We start from the raw sequence: 12632 nt of genomic DNA, 5'->3' as shown, positions 1-12632 counted from the left end.
CATCTTAATTCCATTTCTGTTTAATTCCATTGTGACTTTAGTCAGATTAATGTTATTAAAGATCGCTGCTTGGGCAGCGTAGTGGCGCAGTAGGTAGTGCTGTCGCCTCACAGTAAGAAGGTCGCTGGGTCGCTGGTTCAAATCTCGGCTCAGTTGGCGTTTCTGTGTGGAGTTTGCATGTTCTCCCTGCCTTCGCGTGGGTTTCCTCCGGGTGCTCCGGTTTCCCCCACAGTCCAAAGACATGCGGTACAGGTGAATTGGGTAGGCTAAATTGTCCGTGGTGTATGAGTGTGTGTGGATGTTTCTCAGAGATGGGTTGCAGCTGGAAGGGCATCCGCTGCATAAAAACATGCTGGATAAGTTGGCGGTTCGTTCCGCTGTGGCGACCCCGGATTAATAAAGCGATTAAGCCGACAAGAAAATGAATGAATGAATGAAGATCGCTGTTTACATGCTACACTCTTTATCGTATTAAAATAGGAGTATTGGTGTCCATGTAAACGTGCTCAAAGTCTGTCTGTGTGTGTTTATCATGTGTCTCTGCGTGTGTGTGTGTGTGTGTGCAGGTGAAGGACATGGCATCCGCTCAGGCCTCGGAGTGTTCAGAGATGTTGCGCTGGCACTCAGCTGAAGAACAGACAGTGGTGGAGCAGCATCTCCTCCAGCAGTGTGAGCAGCTCCACAAACTGCTGATGCTGGAGCAGGAGCAGCAAACACACCAGCTCACACTCCTGCACGAACGGTGAGCTCACGCTTTGAATTGAATTGATATACTCTCGCCGGCCACTTTTTTTTAGGTATACCTGTCCAACTGCTAACCACATGGCTGGAGCTCATGACATGGTCAAGACGATCTGCTCCAATTCAAAGCGAGCATCAGAATGTGGAAGAAACGTGATTGAACGTGACAAAGTTGTTGGTCTGAGTATTTCAGAAACTGCTGTTCTACTGGGATTTTCACGCACAGCCATCTCTAGGGTTTACAGAGAATGGTTCGAAAAGAGGAAATATCCAGTGAGCGGCAGTTCTGTGGGCGCAAATGCCTTGTTGATGCCAGAGGTCAGAGGAGAATGGCCAGACTGGTTCCATCTGACAACAGTAACTCAAATAAGCACTCGTTACAACCCAGATATGCAAAAGAGCATCTCTGAACACACAACACTTCCAACCTTGAGGCTGATGGGCTACAGCAGCAGAAGACCACACCAGGTGCTGCCCCTGTCAGCTAAGAACAGGAAACTGAGGCAACAATTCACACAGGCTCACCAAAAATGGGCAATAGAAAATTTGAAAAATGTTGCCTGGTCTGATGAGTCTCCATTTCTGCTGCCACATTCAGATGGTATGGTAAAAATTTGGCATCAACAAAATGCCATGAAGGACTAATGCAGTTCTAAAGGCAAAGGGGGGGGGTCCAACACGGTACTAGTAAGGTATACATAGTAAATTGGCAGGCGAGTCTATGTTTTGGAGCATTGTTTGGACTATACTCTATTAAAATGTTTTTATTTTTAAAAATACACACAGAGAGAGAGAGAGAGATGAAAAATGACGCTTCCGCTATTTATTTCTTCATCAAATATTCTATACATTTGTATACATACAATTTACGTTCCTGCTCTTATTATTTATCTTTGAAATCATATGTTTATTTTTATAATCTTTAATCAGTATTTTATAGTTGCATGTTATTTATGTATTTGTTTATATTTTATATACAGTTGAAGTCAGAATTATTAGCCCCTCTGTTTGTTTTTTTTTTCCTAATTTTTGTTTAACGGAGAGAAGATTTTTTCAACACGTTTCTAATCATAATAGTTTTAATAATTCACCTCTAATAAATTATTTATTTTCTCTTTGCCATGATGACAGTAAATAATATTTGACTAGATATTTTTCAAGACACTTCTATACAGCTTAAAGTGACATTTAAAGGCTTAACTAGGTTAATTAGGTTAACTAGGCAGGTTAGGGTAATTAGGCAAGTCATTGTATAATGATGGTTTGTTCTGTTGACTATCGAAAAAAAATAGCTTAAAGGGGCTAATAATATTGACCTATATTAATATTAATAAAATGGTGTTAAAAAAATTACAAACTCTTTTTATTCTAGCCGAAATAAAACCAATAAGACTTTTTCTAGAAAAAAAAAAAATACTATCGGACATACTGTGAAAATTTCCTTGCTCTGTTGAACATCATTTAGGAAATATTATGAGCAAAAAAAATTTAAGGGGGCTAATAATTCTGACCACAACTTTATATGTTATATATAACATGGCGACGCAGTGGTGCAGTAGGTAGTGCTGGAGTTTGCATGTTCTCCCTTCGTTCGCATGGGTTTCCTCCGGGTGCTCCGGTTTCCCCCACAGTCTAAAGACATGCGGTACAGGTGAATTGGGTATGAGTGTGTGTGTGTGGATGTTTCCCAGAGATGGGTTGTGGCTGGAAGGGCATCTGCTGCGTAAATTGTGCTGGATAAGTTGGCGGTTCATTCCGCTGTGGTGACCCTGGATTAATAAAGGGACTAAGCCGAAAAGAAAATGAATGAATGAATGAATGAATATGCGTATTATAATAGATGCGTGCTCTCATGTCATTCATCTATAATCTGTTATGCTATCTATAATTCATCTTTTTTTTTTTTTTGCACAATTCCACCCACAGTGCGATTTAACATCCACTATATGCTGTTATGGTTCAGATTTGCTCCATGTGTGTGTTTCAAATAAACTCAATATCATTGTTTTCATGCCAAACCTTTCATAGAGACCACCAGTGTGTGCATGATAATTGCAATTTACGTCTGTGTACATTTCCTATTGATCATGTCAGCAGTGATTGGTCAAATGAAGCATGTAAATGAGCATCTCTCCAGTCTCTTACAGTGCCAGCCAATGCTCAGATCTCACTTATCTGCCGTTTTCTCCAAAAACAGGCCTGTCTGATGGGAAATTCTCCATGCAAATTGAGCGCAGCACTAATTCTGTGGGCGTGTTTATGCCTTTACCTGATTTGCATAATTCCTTTATTGAATGGGCTGCTGAAACGTCTCTGCCTGCTAAATAGCAATTCATTCTGACTGATTTCTCCCTAGCGTGTTTTTTTATGGGCTTTGGTTGCATATAAATGTGTGGGTGTGTGTGTGTGTGCAAGTGTGCATGTGTGCGTGCGTGTGTGTGTTCTCATTTGCAGCATTCTTGTTCTCTATGTTCCTTTTGAGTATTCGTCACTAACCGCTCAGTGTTGTCAAGTGTTTATTATTGTAATTGCTCATTAATGGAACATGTATACTTTCTTGCACAGTATAGCCATCAGATATTATATTTTCCCAGAGCCATATTACATTCCAGTAACAGTTCATATGAGTTGTTTACGTTTGAAATGAAATGAATTATATTGTATATACACAACCCCAAATCAGAAAAAGTTGGGAAAGTAGTCAAATTAAACGCAAATTAAAAAGACAGTAGTGATTTCCAAATTGACTTTGACTTGTATTTCATTGCAGACAATACAGCAGCATGATATTTAATGTGTCTCTCGTGATATATATATATATATATATATATATATATATATATATATATATATATATATATATATATACAGTTGAAGTCAGAATTATTAGCCCCCCTGAATTATTAGCACTCCTGTTTATTTTTTTCCCCAATTTCTGTTTAATGGAGGGAATATTGTTTTAGCACATTTCTAAGCATAATAGTTTTAAAAACTTGTTTCTAATAACTGATTTATTTTATCTTTGTCATGATGACAGTAAATAATATTTTACTAGATATTTTTCAAGACACTTCTATACAGCTTAAAGTGACATTTAAAGGCTTAACTAGGTTAATAAGGTGAACTAGGCAGGTTAGGGTAATTAGGCAAGTTATTGTATAATGATGGTTTGTTCTGTAGATTATCGGGAAAAAAAATAGCTTAAAGGGGCTAATAATTTTGTCCTAAAAATAAATTTTTTTAAATTAATAACTGCTTTTATTCTAGCCGAAATAAAACAAATAGGACTTTCTCCAGAAGGAAAAATATTATCAGACATACTGTGAAAATTTCATTTCTCTGTTACATATCATTTGGGAAATATTAAAAAAAGAAAAAAAAATCAAAAGGGGGCTAATAATTCTGACTTCAACTGTATATATATATATATATATATATATATATATATATATATATATATATATATATATATATATATATATATAAATATGTATGTGTATATATATATATTATATATATAATATATATAATATATATAATATATAATATATATATATATATATATATATATATATATAAATAAATATATATATATTTATTTATATATATATATATATATTTATTTATATATTAGTGCTGTCAAAATTAGTGCGCTAACGCATGCGATTAATTTGAAATATTTAACGTGTTAAAAAAATACGCAATTAACGCAGTTAAAGCAGTTGCAGGTTTTATTTTTACTTCCTGTTGTGGTCGACGTGTGTTTAACATGCAAAGAAACATGGATAACACCAAGGAAGCACTTTTTGAAGGCAAGTTTCAGTATAAAACGATAAATGTCACATCACCAGGCTCTCCAGAGTTTCCTGCAATTTCGAGTGTTTCATTTTTAACTTTCGACTTATGTTTCAATGAAATTTGATACCGCATGGCGAATGGAAAAAAAACCTCCACATTTCGTGACTCTGTGGTCCTTTAAGGTAATCAAAAATCACTGCTTACATGGTAGACTCTTAATAAGAGTATTATCTTAGTCATATTAAAATCTGAGTATTGGTGTCCATGTAAATGTACTCAGAAAGTCTCTGGTAAAGTCGCGAGCTGTCAAAGACAGCGCATTCCTCTGCCTTTCAGCATGCGCCCTCCAATGTGTCATTAAGTTTGACGTGTTTCCTCTTTAAACACAACGAAAGTGTCTGCTTCACATTGTTGTGTCAGAATCCTTGTGAAATAAACCCATACTTTATGGCTGTTTATTTGTTTATACAGACAGCTTGTTATACGCTGTCTGGACTCTGTTAAGCTGGGTGGTTTTCGGTTTTGTTCTCCGCCCGCTCGTAAGTGGGAAAGGGTGCAAGGGGTAGAAAACGGGTTGGGTCAGGCAGCAGGACAACAAATGCTGAATATAAGCGGGAGCAGGCGGGAGCGGTATTCAATATTTAGTCCCGAAACTAAATAGGCCGTAGCGTTTATGGGTGTTTACCAGTACTAGGTTGTGGCTGGAAGGGCATTCCCTGTGTAAAACATATGCTGGAATAGTTGGGGGTTCATTTTGATGTGGCAATGGCTGAAGTAGAGACTAAGCAGAAGGAAAATGAATGAATGAATTACTAATAAAATACACAATAATACTAAAATTAGCAAAAATAAATAATATTTTAACTGTAACATTATTTACTAGTAAATTAATAATACTAACGGTTAACGATAGTTACTGCATTACCTTAAAGTGCAGCAAATTAATAAGTGAAAATATTGCCAGATTCATTCATTCATTTATTTTTCTTTGGCTTAGTACCTTTATTTATCAGGGTTTGCCACAGTGGAATGAACCACCAACTATTCCAGCATATGTTTTATGCAGTGGATGCCCTTCCAGCCACAACCCAGTACTGGGAAACACCCATACATACTCATTCACACACTCATACACTACAGCCAATTTAGTTTACCGAATACTGCATGTGTTTGGACTGTTAGGGAAACCGGAGCACCCGGAAGAAAACCCACGCCAACATGAGGGGGAATTGCACACTCCACCAGAAATGCCAACTGGCCCAGCCAGGACTCAAACCAGTGACGTTCTTGCTGTGAGGCCACAGTTTTAACCATTGAGCCACCATGCTGCTCCAGATTCATTTAATAAATGTGTCAAATCTTAGACCTCTGGCACTATCTTTAGTACTTTTCTACTGACACACAGTCTCTGCTCTGTTTATAAACACAGCCCTGCTTTTAACATTATAAAGCACACCAGTGTTTGTCATAAAAGCTGAATTGAATTATATTTCCTCTTACAGTCAGAGTAAAGAGATGCGGACCAACCAAGCCAAGACCTCAATGGAGAGCAGCAAGGCCATCAGTCAAGACAAAAGCATAAAGAACAAGGCTGAGCGAGAGCGGTAATAATAACTGCTTTGTAGGTGCACTTTCCTTTGTGCTTTTCGTGTATTGTGAGGCATTGCTATTGTAATTTCCTGCCCAAACAGAATCATCTTGTCCAATTTCATCCATAAAATTTGTTTCTTTTAAGGGCCGGGCACCATCTAGAAACCTATTAATCTGCTTATCTCAGGAAATGCAGAAAACTTTCTGCCATTTAGAACTGCTTTTACTTTTGAACTTGGGTTTGGATTGCTGACAAATTTCTGTCATATAATTTTAGGGGCTGTTCACATATTGCATCTGAAAGTGGTTGAGAATCATTTTGATCTTTTGCTTAGGTGCTGGCTCCAGACAATACAAAATACAGACAGTGCAAATACAACGACAATGTGAAATTGACAGCGATATGTGCAATGAATAGGTGTCCACATAGTTGTAGGCAGTATTGTTTCAAGTATGGATTGGTTAAAGTGCAGTGCATGCTACAAATTGATGGTGTGCAGTGAGGGGTTTGGAAGTGTCTGTGTGGTATGTTAAGTGTTCATCAGCCTGATAGTCTAAGGGAAGAAGCTTTCCTTCAGTCGGCTGGTGCGTGACCGGATGCTGCGGAACCGTCTGCCTGAGGGTAGCAGAGAGAAAAGTCTATGGCTTGGGTGGCTGGAGTTGCTGATAATGCTTTCCTCATGCACTGCCTGATGTAGATGTCCTGGAGCGAGGGAAGCTCACCTCCAACTACACGTCCAGCAGTTCACACAGTCCTATGTAGGCCTTTGGGATTGCTGCTGGTGCTATTTCCATACCAGGTGGTGATACAGCCAGACAGGATGCTCTCCACAGTGCAGGTGTAGAACGAGCGGAGGATGGGGGTGTGTTCTCTCTCCTCTCTCCTGAAATCCACCACCAGCTCCTTGGTTTTGCTGATGTTGAGTGAGAGGTGGTTTTCCTCACACCGCTTGGCAACCATTAACCAAATTTTCAGAGGATGATAAGCTGACAAACCATTTCTGCAGCTCTGATACAAGAGTTATTGCAGAGAAAATTAAAAAGCACTGTTCACCGTGATTACTGAAATATATATATATATAATATATATTACATAAAAAAAGAAGCTGATTGGTTAGTAGTTGTCACATGTCTCACAGTGTGCATGTGGCATTCTGAAAAGAGTGTCTTCGTTGAAAATAAGGAACTCGCACATGCGTAGCACACAATATGTGAACAGCCCCTTACACTGCAAATGTGTTGATTTCTGATTTACTGATCTGCACATCACCAGATTTCACCTCAAGAACATCATTAAACGCATTAAATTGAGCCATCACAATGCTTTAATATTTAGAGATTGAGCTTATTTATTATTGTATTATTTACCTAAATCAGAAAGACCATGTTGATTGTATCCTTCAAATAATAAATGCATTTTTAGTATAATCACACTGTATGCTTTAACCTTTTCTAAACTCTTTCTTGGAAGTTTTGAATTTACCTATTTTTAAATTGCAAAAATTATAAAAAGAAAAGGAAACTTTGCATATACCATTTTTAAAATCACGCAATAAAGTGTCTATTTTGGGAATGTTTTGGCATAATTTGATCAAACTTAGGTGTTATTTATTTCAATATGCATTTAGTGAGTGCAGTATATTTTAAAACATCCCTGCCTGCTGATCAAAAGTTATGAGCAAGTATGTACTTGTAATTTAAATTAAATATGAATGTTTAGAAAGAGAGAGATTATTTAATCTTTAGACAAAATTGGTATAACCAATAGTATGATTTTCATAGAAAAAAAGAAGCTCATGAGCAAGAAGTAAAAGAAAAAAGTTTTAATCAGAGGTCTAAAATTAACAAAAATAGGCAGGTTGGAGCAGATGATGATATTTGTATGCCCAAAAAGTATGAAGAGATTTTTTTAATATTATTTTGTTTTTCTATAAAATGTTAATAAATTTCGTTTGTCACTTTATACACAATAATCTCTTAGTCAGATATATGAGTAAAAAAACGTTTTTTTCTATGCAATAAAAATTATTTTGAACACCATCACAGTTATTTATTACATATCCCACAAATCCTCCTAACAAATTTATTCATATGAATAACATTTAAACCCAACTTTACCAAAAATGATTTTCTAAAACGTTTTGTCCCTTATGTGATAATTAATTGTATAAAAAAGAACATATTTTGGGAACGCTTTGATGTGATGTGATGAGTCTTTGAAATTATGATTATTATAATATACTTAGGGTTTGCACCAAATTTTAAGCCAACGCCATATAGTGGTCAAAAGTTATAAACAAAAACCTACTCGTAGCTTTTAAAAAAAACTGACTGATGTCATTAACTTTTAAACCCTGTGAAAAAAAGTTTGCTTTAAAAAGTTACTTTTTTGGAAAATAGTGGTCACCTTTTTGCTCACATAATGAAAGGGAAGGAGCTATTGAGAGCTAAGGTTGGATTTCTTTATTTGTTTTGGATTGTGACACCTTGTGTTGGATTGTGATTTTGCTGCCTCCCAAATGGTGACTAAGGTTGTACTTATGATAGCTACGATTTAGCAGTTTGGTATTTCAAGTCAAGTCAAGCCAAGTTCAATTCAATTCAATTCAGCTTTATTTGTATAGCGCTTTTACAATTTAGATTGTGTTAAAGCAGCTTCACATAAATGGTTATAGTAACTGGAACAGTGTAGTTCAGTTTTTAGTGTTTAAGTTCAGTTCAGTTCAGTTTAGCTCAGTTCAGTGTGATTTAATCATTACAGAGAGTTCAAACTCTGAAGAGCAAATTCATCGATGGGTAGTCAAGTCAAGCTTTATTGTCGTTCCGCTACATGTGTGGACATACAGAGGAATGAAATATTGTGTCTTACAGGACAAAGGTGCTACATAAATTAATCATAAGTACAAACACAACACTGGTGATAAGACCTATTTCTAAAAAAAAAACTATGCATAACTAACAAATACTATAAGAACGAGCACATACCCTATACTACAGCATATACTATTTTTATTTCCCTAATTTGGCAACCGTTTAACATCACCTATGAAACTGTTTGAAATTCCGTTTAGTAAAAAAAACATTAGTGTTACATTTGAGACAACACTAAACTCTGCTTGAGTTGCTTCAGTGTATAAGTGCATAATATTATAGTGTATAAGTGCATAGAGTGTCATTTGAGACACAACCCTTGACATATCATAATGTTATTGCAGGAGAGTTCGAGAGCTCAACAGCACGAACACAAGAAAGTTTCTTACAGAAAGAAAAAGGGTAATGATTCTAATCTTGCATCAGAGGTTTGCTTTTTTTAAATGTATGCTTCTAATTGTGTTAATTAACATGGACGCTGATTGACAGCTCGCCATGAAACAGACCAAGGAGTGCGAGCAACTCCAGGCGGCTCAGCGGGAACAACTGGAGAGGCTGGAGAAACACAATGAGGAGGTATTTCACCGTCCCTACTATAAGAGTTGAGTCCTTCCTGCTGTGCACAACCACGTAAACTCTGTAACCTCTACATGATGAATGTGAATGTCTGTAATTAGGGATATATTTCTATAAAAAGGTTTTGCAGACGTTCAGAAATATACCTACGTCAAGCTCAGTATCTCAAGCACAGGATGTTCATGAAGAGAAATAAAAAGGCTCTTTTTTTCTATTTGTGGCCTCAAGATTGTGGTCTTAATGTATATTTGTAGAAGTAACCAAAAATACATTTCTGCCTCAACAAAATATTAAGCTTATTTTGAGTCAAAGCTATCGATTTTACTTTTGTGCCAAAAAAAATCATTAGGATTTTCAGTGAAGACATTTTGTAAATGTCCTACCAAAATATAGCTAATTGTAATTAATATGCATTGCTAAGAGCTGATTCTTGACAACTTTAAAGTTCCTTTAACGTGTTTTGAAATGTGCATTTTTGTTTTACATGTGGCTTAATTTCAACTGAAACATGAATAGAGGGCAGGATATAGAGTAGCTCCTCCCCTCTTTATAAAAACGGCCAATAGCATTTTGTTTTATCACAGCCCTGCCAGTGAGAGTGGTTGGCTCAAGAGCAGAAGTGTCTTAAAGGGGCAGGGCATGTCAGATACTAGAAAGCATTTAAATTGGTCAGATGATTTGATGAGAAACTGAAGTAAGAGGTGACGTCAAAAAAACAAAAAACTGATCAATTTTTGCACAAGTGACAAACTGCAAGCTTTGGATGTTTATATCTGCTCTAAATCTGAATTTTGTCACTGTTTTAGAGCACACTAAATCATTTTTAAGACTTTATTTTGATGTCACAGAAACTTTAAAAGGGATCTTTCTCAATATTTAGATTTTTTCTTTGAAACATGAGATTCCAGATATTCAAACAGTTACATCTCAGCTAAATATTGTCCTGTCCCAACAAGCCATATATTAAAGCTTGTTTATTTAAATAGGCTTTTTCATATTTGTTGGAATATTAGTTACACAATTTGATCAGAGAGTATTCATGTTTAAGCAAACAAACCAACCAACATTACTGATTTCATTAAATGCACTCACTGGCCGCTTTAGTAGGTACACCCGTTCAACCACTCGGTAACGCAAATTTCTAATTGGCCATCACATGGCAGCAAATCAATGCATTTGGGAGTGTAGGCATGGTCAGGATGATCTGCTGCAGTTCAAAGCGAGCATCAGACTGGGGAAGAAAGGGAATTTAAGGCCATACTCACACTAGGTACAGTTGCCTCAAACCGGGCCAAAGCACGCTTGTCCATCCTCCCGTCTCCCCCGACGGGCTGCACCCACACCACAATCGGGCCTCGGCACGCTTACATTATCGCTGCTGTGCTGTTCAGTGAGAAGCGCTCTCACTCAGCAGCACAGTGGAGATTTCTCTAGTTATATCGTTTCGGTCGTTTGATATGCCGTCAAATATTTCGCCAAACAGTCCTTAGGGATGCGGGGACACGCAGTCAGATATTTCGCCGAACAGATCCGCCACTTTTGGCGCTCATAAACAATCATAAAGCTCTCGTGCTGCAGGAATGAGGAGGTTTGCTGAAGGAGCGCAGCTGTCGTGCAGTGAGGAGTTTGTGTCTTTAATAAACTACGGCAGTTTGCGTTCACTGAACAGTAAGAATGATTAATAAATCTGAAACAGTCCCTTAAAGTCACGTCTCGCATTCAGTTTCGGGCTTTGGTGCATTTTGCACTCAAAAGCCCAAGTGAACCGTGTTCAGGCCCACCTCTTCCAACCGGGCCAGGGCCGGCCAAGTGATCCGTGCTTGAGCCCGATTTAGCGCACTCACACTTCTCAAACGATCCGGGAAACGGGCCTGGGCACGGTTCGGATGGCATAGTGTGAGTACGCCCTAAGTGACTTTGAACATGGCATGGGTGTTGGTGCCAGACAGGCTGGTCTTAGCATTTCAGAAACTGCTGATCTACTGGAATTATCACGCGCAACCATCTCTAGGGTTTACAGAGAATGGTCCGAAGATGAGAAAATATCCAGTGAGCGGCAGTTCTGTGGGCGCAAATGTCTTGTTGATGTCAGAGGTCATAGGAGAATGGCCAGACTGGTTCCAGCTGATAAAAAGGCAACAGTAACTCAAATTACCACTCATTACAACCGAGGTCTGCAGAAGAGCATCTCTGAACACACAACACGTCCAACCTTGAGGCAGATGGGCTACAGCAGCAGAAGACCACACCGGGGGCCACTCCTGTCAGCTAAGATCAGGAAACTGAGGCTACAATTCACACAGGTTTACCAAGATTAGACAATAGAAGATTGGAGAAACGTTATCTGGTCTGATGATACTTGATTTCTGCTGCCACATTCAGATAGTAGGGTCATAATTGGCATAAACAACATGATAGCATTGATCCATCCTGCCTTGTATCAATGGTTTAGGGTGGTGGTGTAATGGTGTGGGTCCATCTCTTTATGATTACAGTGTATCCATCTTCTGATGGCTACTTCCAGCAGGATAACGCACCATGTCATAAAGCGAAAATCATCTCAGACTGGTTTCTTGAACATGACGATGAGTTCACTTTACTCAAATGGCCTCCACAGTCACCAAATCCAATAGAGCACCTTTGGGATGTGATGGAATGGGAGATTGGCATCATGGACGTGCAGCAGACAAATCTGCAGCAACAGCGTGATGCTATCATGTCAATAGGGAGCAAAATCTCTGAGGAATATTTCCAGTACCTTGTTGAATCTACGCCACGAAGGATTAAGGCAGTTCTGAAGGCCAAAGGGGGTCCAACCCAGTACTAGTAATGTGCACCTAATAAAGTGGCCGGTGAGTGTACATTGATAACCCTCATGATAAAAGTTATGTAAGATTATAAAGACTAACATTATGGTTACATTAAAGTTATATTAAATAATGAATATGTAAAGAAAATGTGTTAGCAGTTAATGCTGTAAAGACTAATCATATTCAGACAAAAATCTCATTTATTTTAATTGGAACATGTTCATATTTAAATATTTATTAACATAA

The 12632-nt window shown here is 37.7% G+C and overlaps 1 protein-coding gene across 11 annotated transcripts in view; it reads left to right on the top strand.

Moving 5' to 3' along the window:
• The window catches only part of plcb4a (phospholipase C, beta 4a), a 122178-nt gene that overhangs the window by 100001 nt on the left and 9545 nt on the right, over positions 1 to 12632 (top strand). For 6 of the 11 annotated variants that reach the window (XR_015512857.1, XM_087289846.1, XM_087289845.1 and 3 more), the window contains 4 exons: positions 567 to 742; positions 6042 to 6143; positions 9345 to 9402; positions 9490 to 9576. Coding sequence is in view for 5 of the 11 variants with exons in the window: in XM_087289846.1 (XP_087145972.1) it covers positions 567 to 742; positions 6042 to 6143; positions 9345 to 9402; positions 9490 to 9576 (423 nt within the window). In the remaining 6 variants the exon portion in view is untranslated. Of the gene's footprint in view, positions 1 to 566; positions 743 to 6041; positions 6161 to 9344; positions 9403 to 9489; positions 9577 to 12632 lie in introns of all 11 variants that reach the window. The other 5 variants (XR_015512856.1, XR_015512858.1, XR_015512860.1 and 2 more) reach the window with 1 other exon arrangement.

The sequence above is a fragment of the Danio rerio genome, chromosome 17 (genome assembly GCF_052040795.2).
Source record: "Danio rerio strain M-AB ecotype USA chromosome 17, GRCz13ab, whole genome shotgun sequence".
Lineage (NCBI taxonomy): Eukaryota > Metazoa > Chordata > Actinopteri > Cypriniformes > Danionidae > Danio > Danio rerio.
The sequence above is the reverse complement of the archived record's forward strand: the minus strand, read 5'-3'. Positions and strand labels throughout refer to the sequence as shown.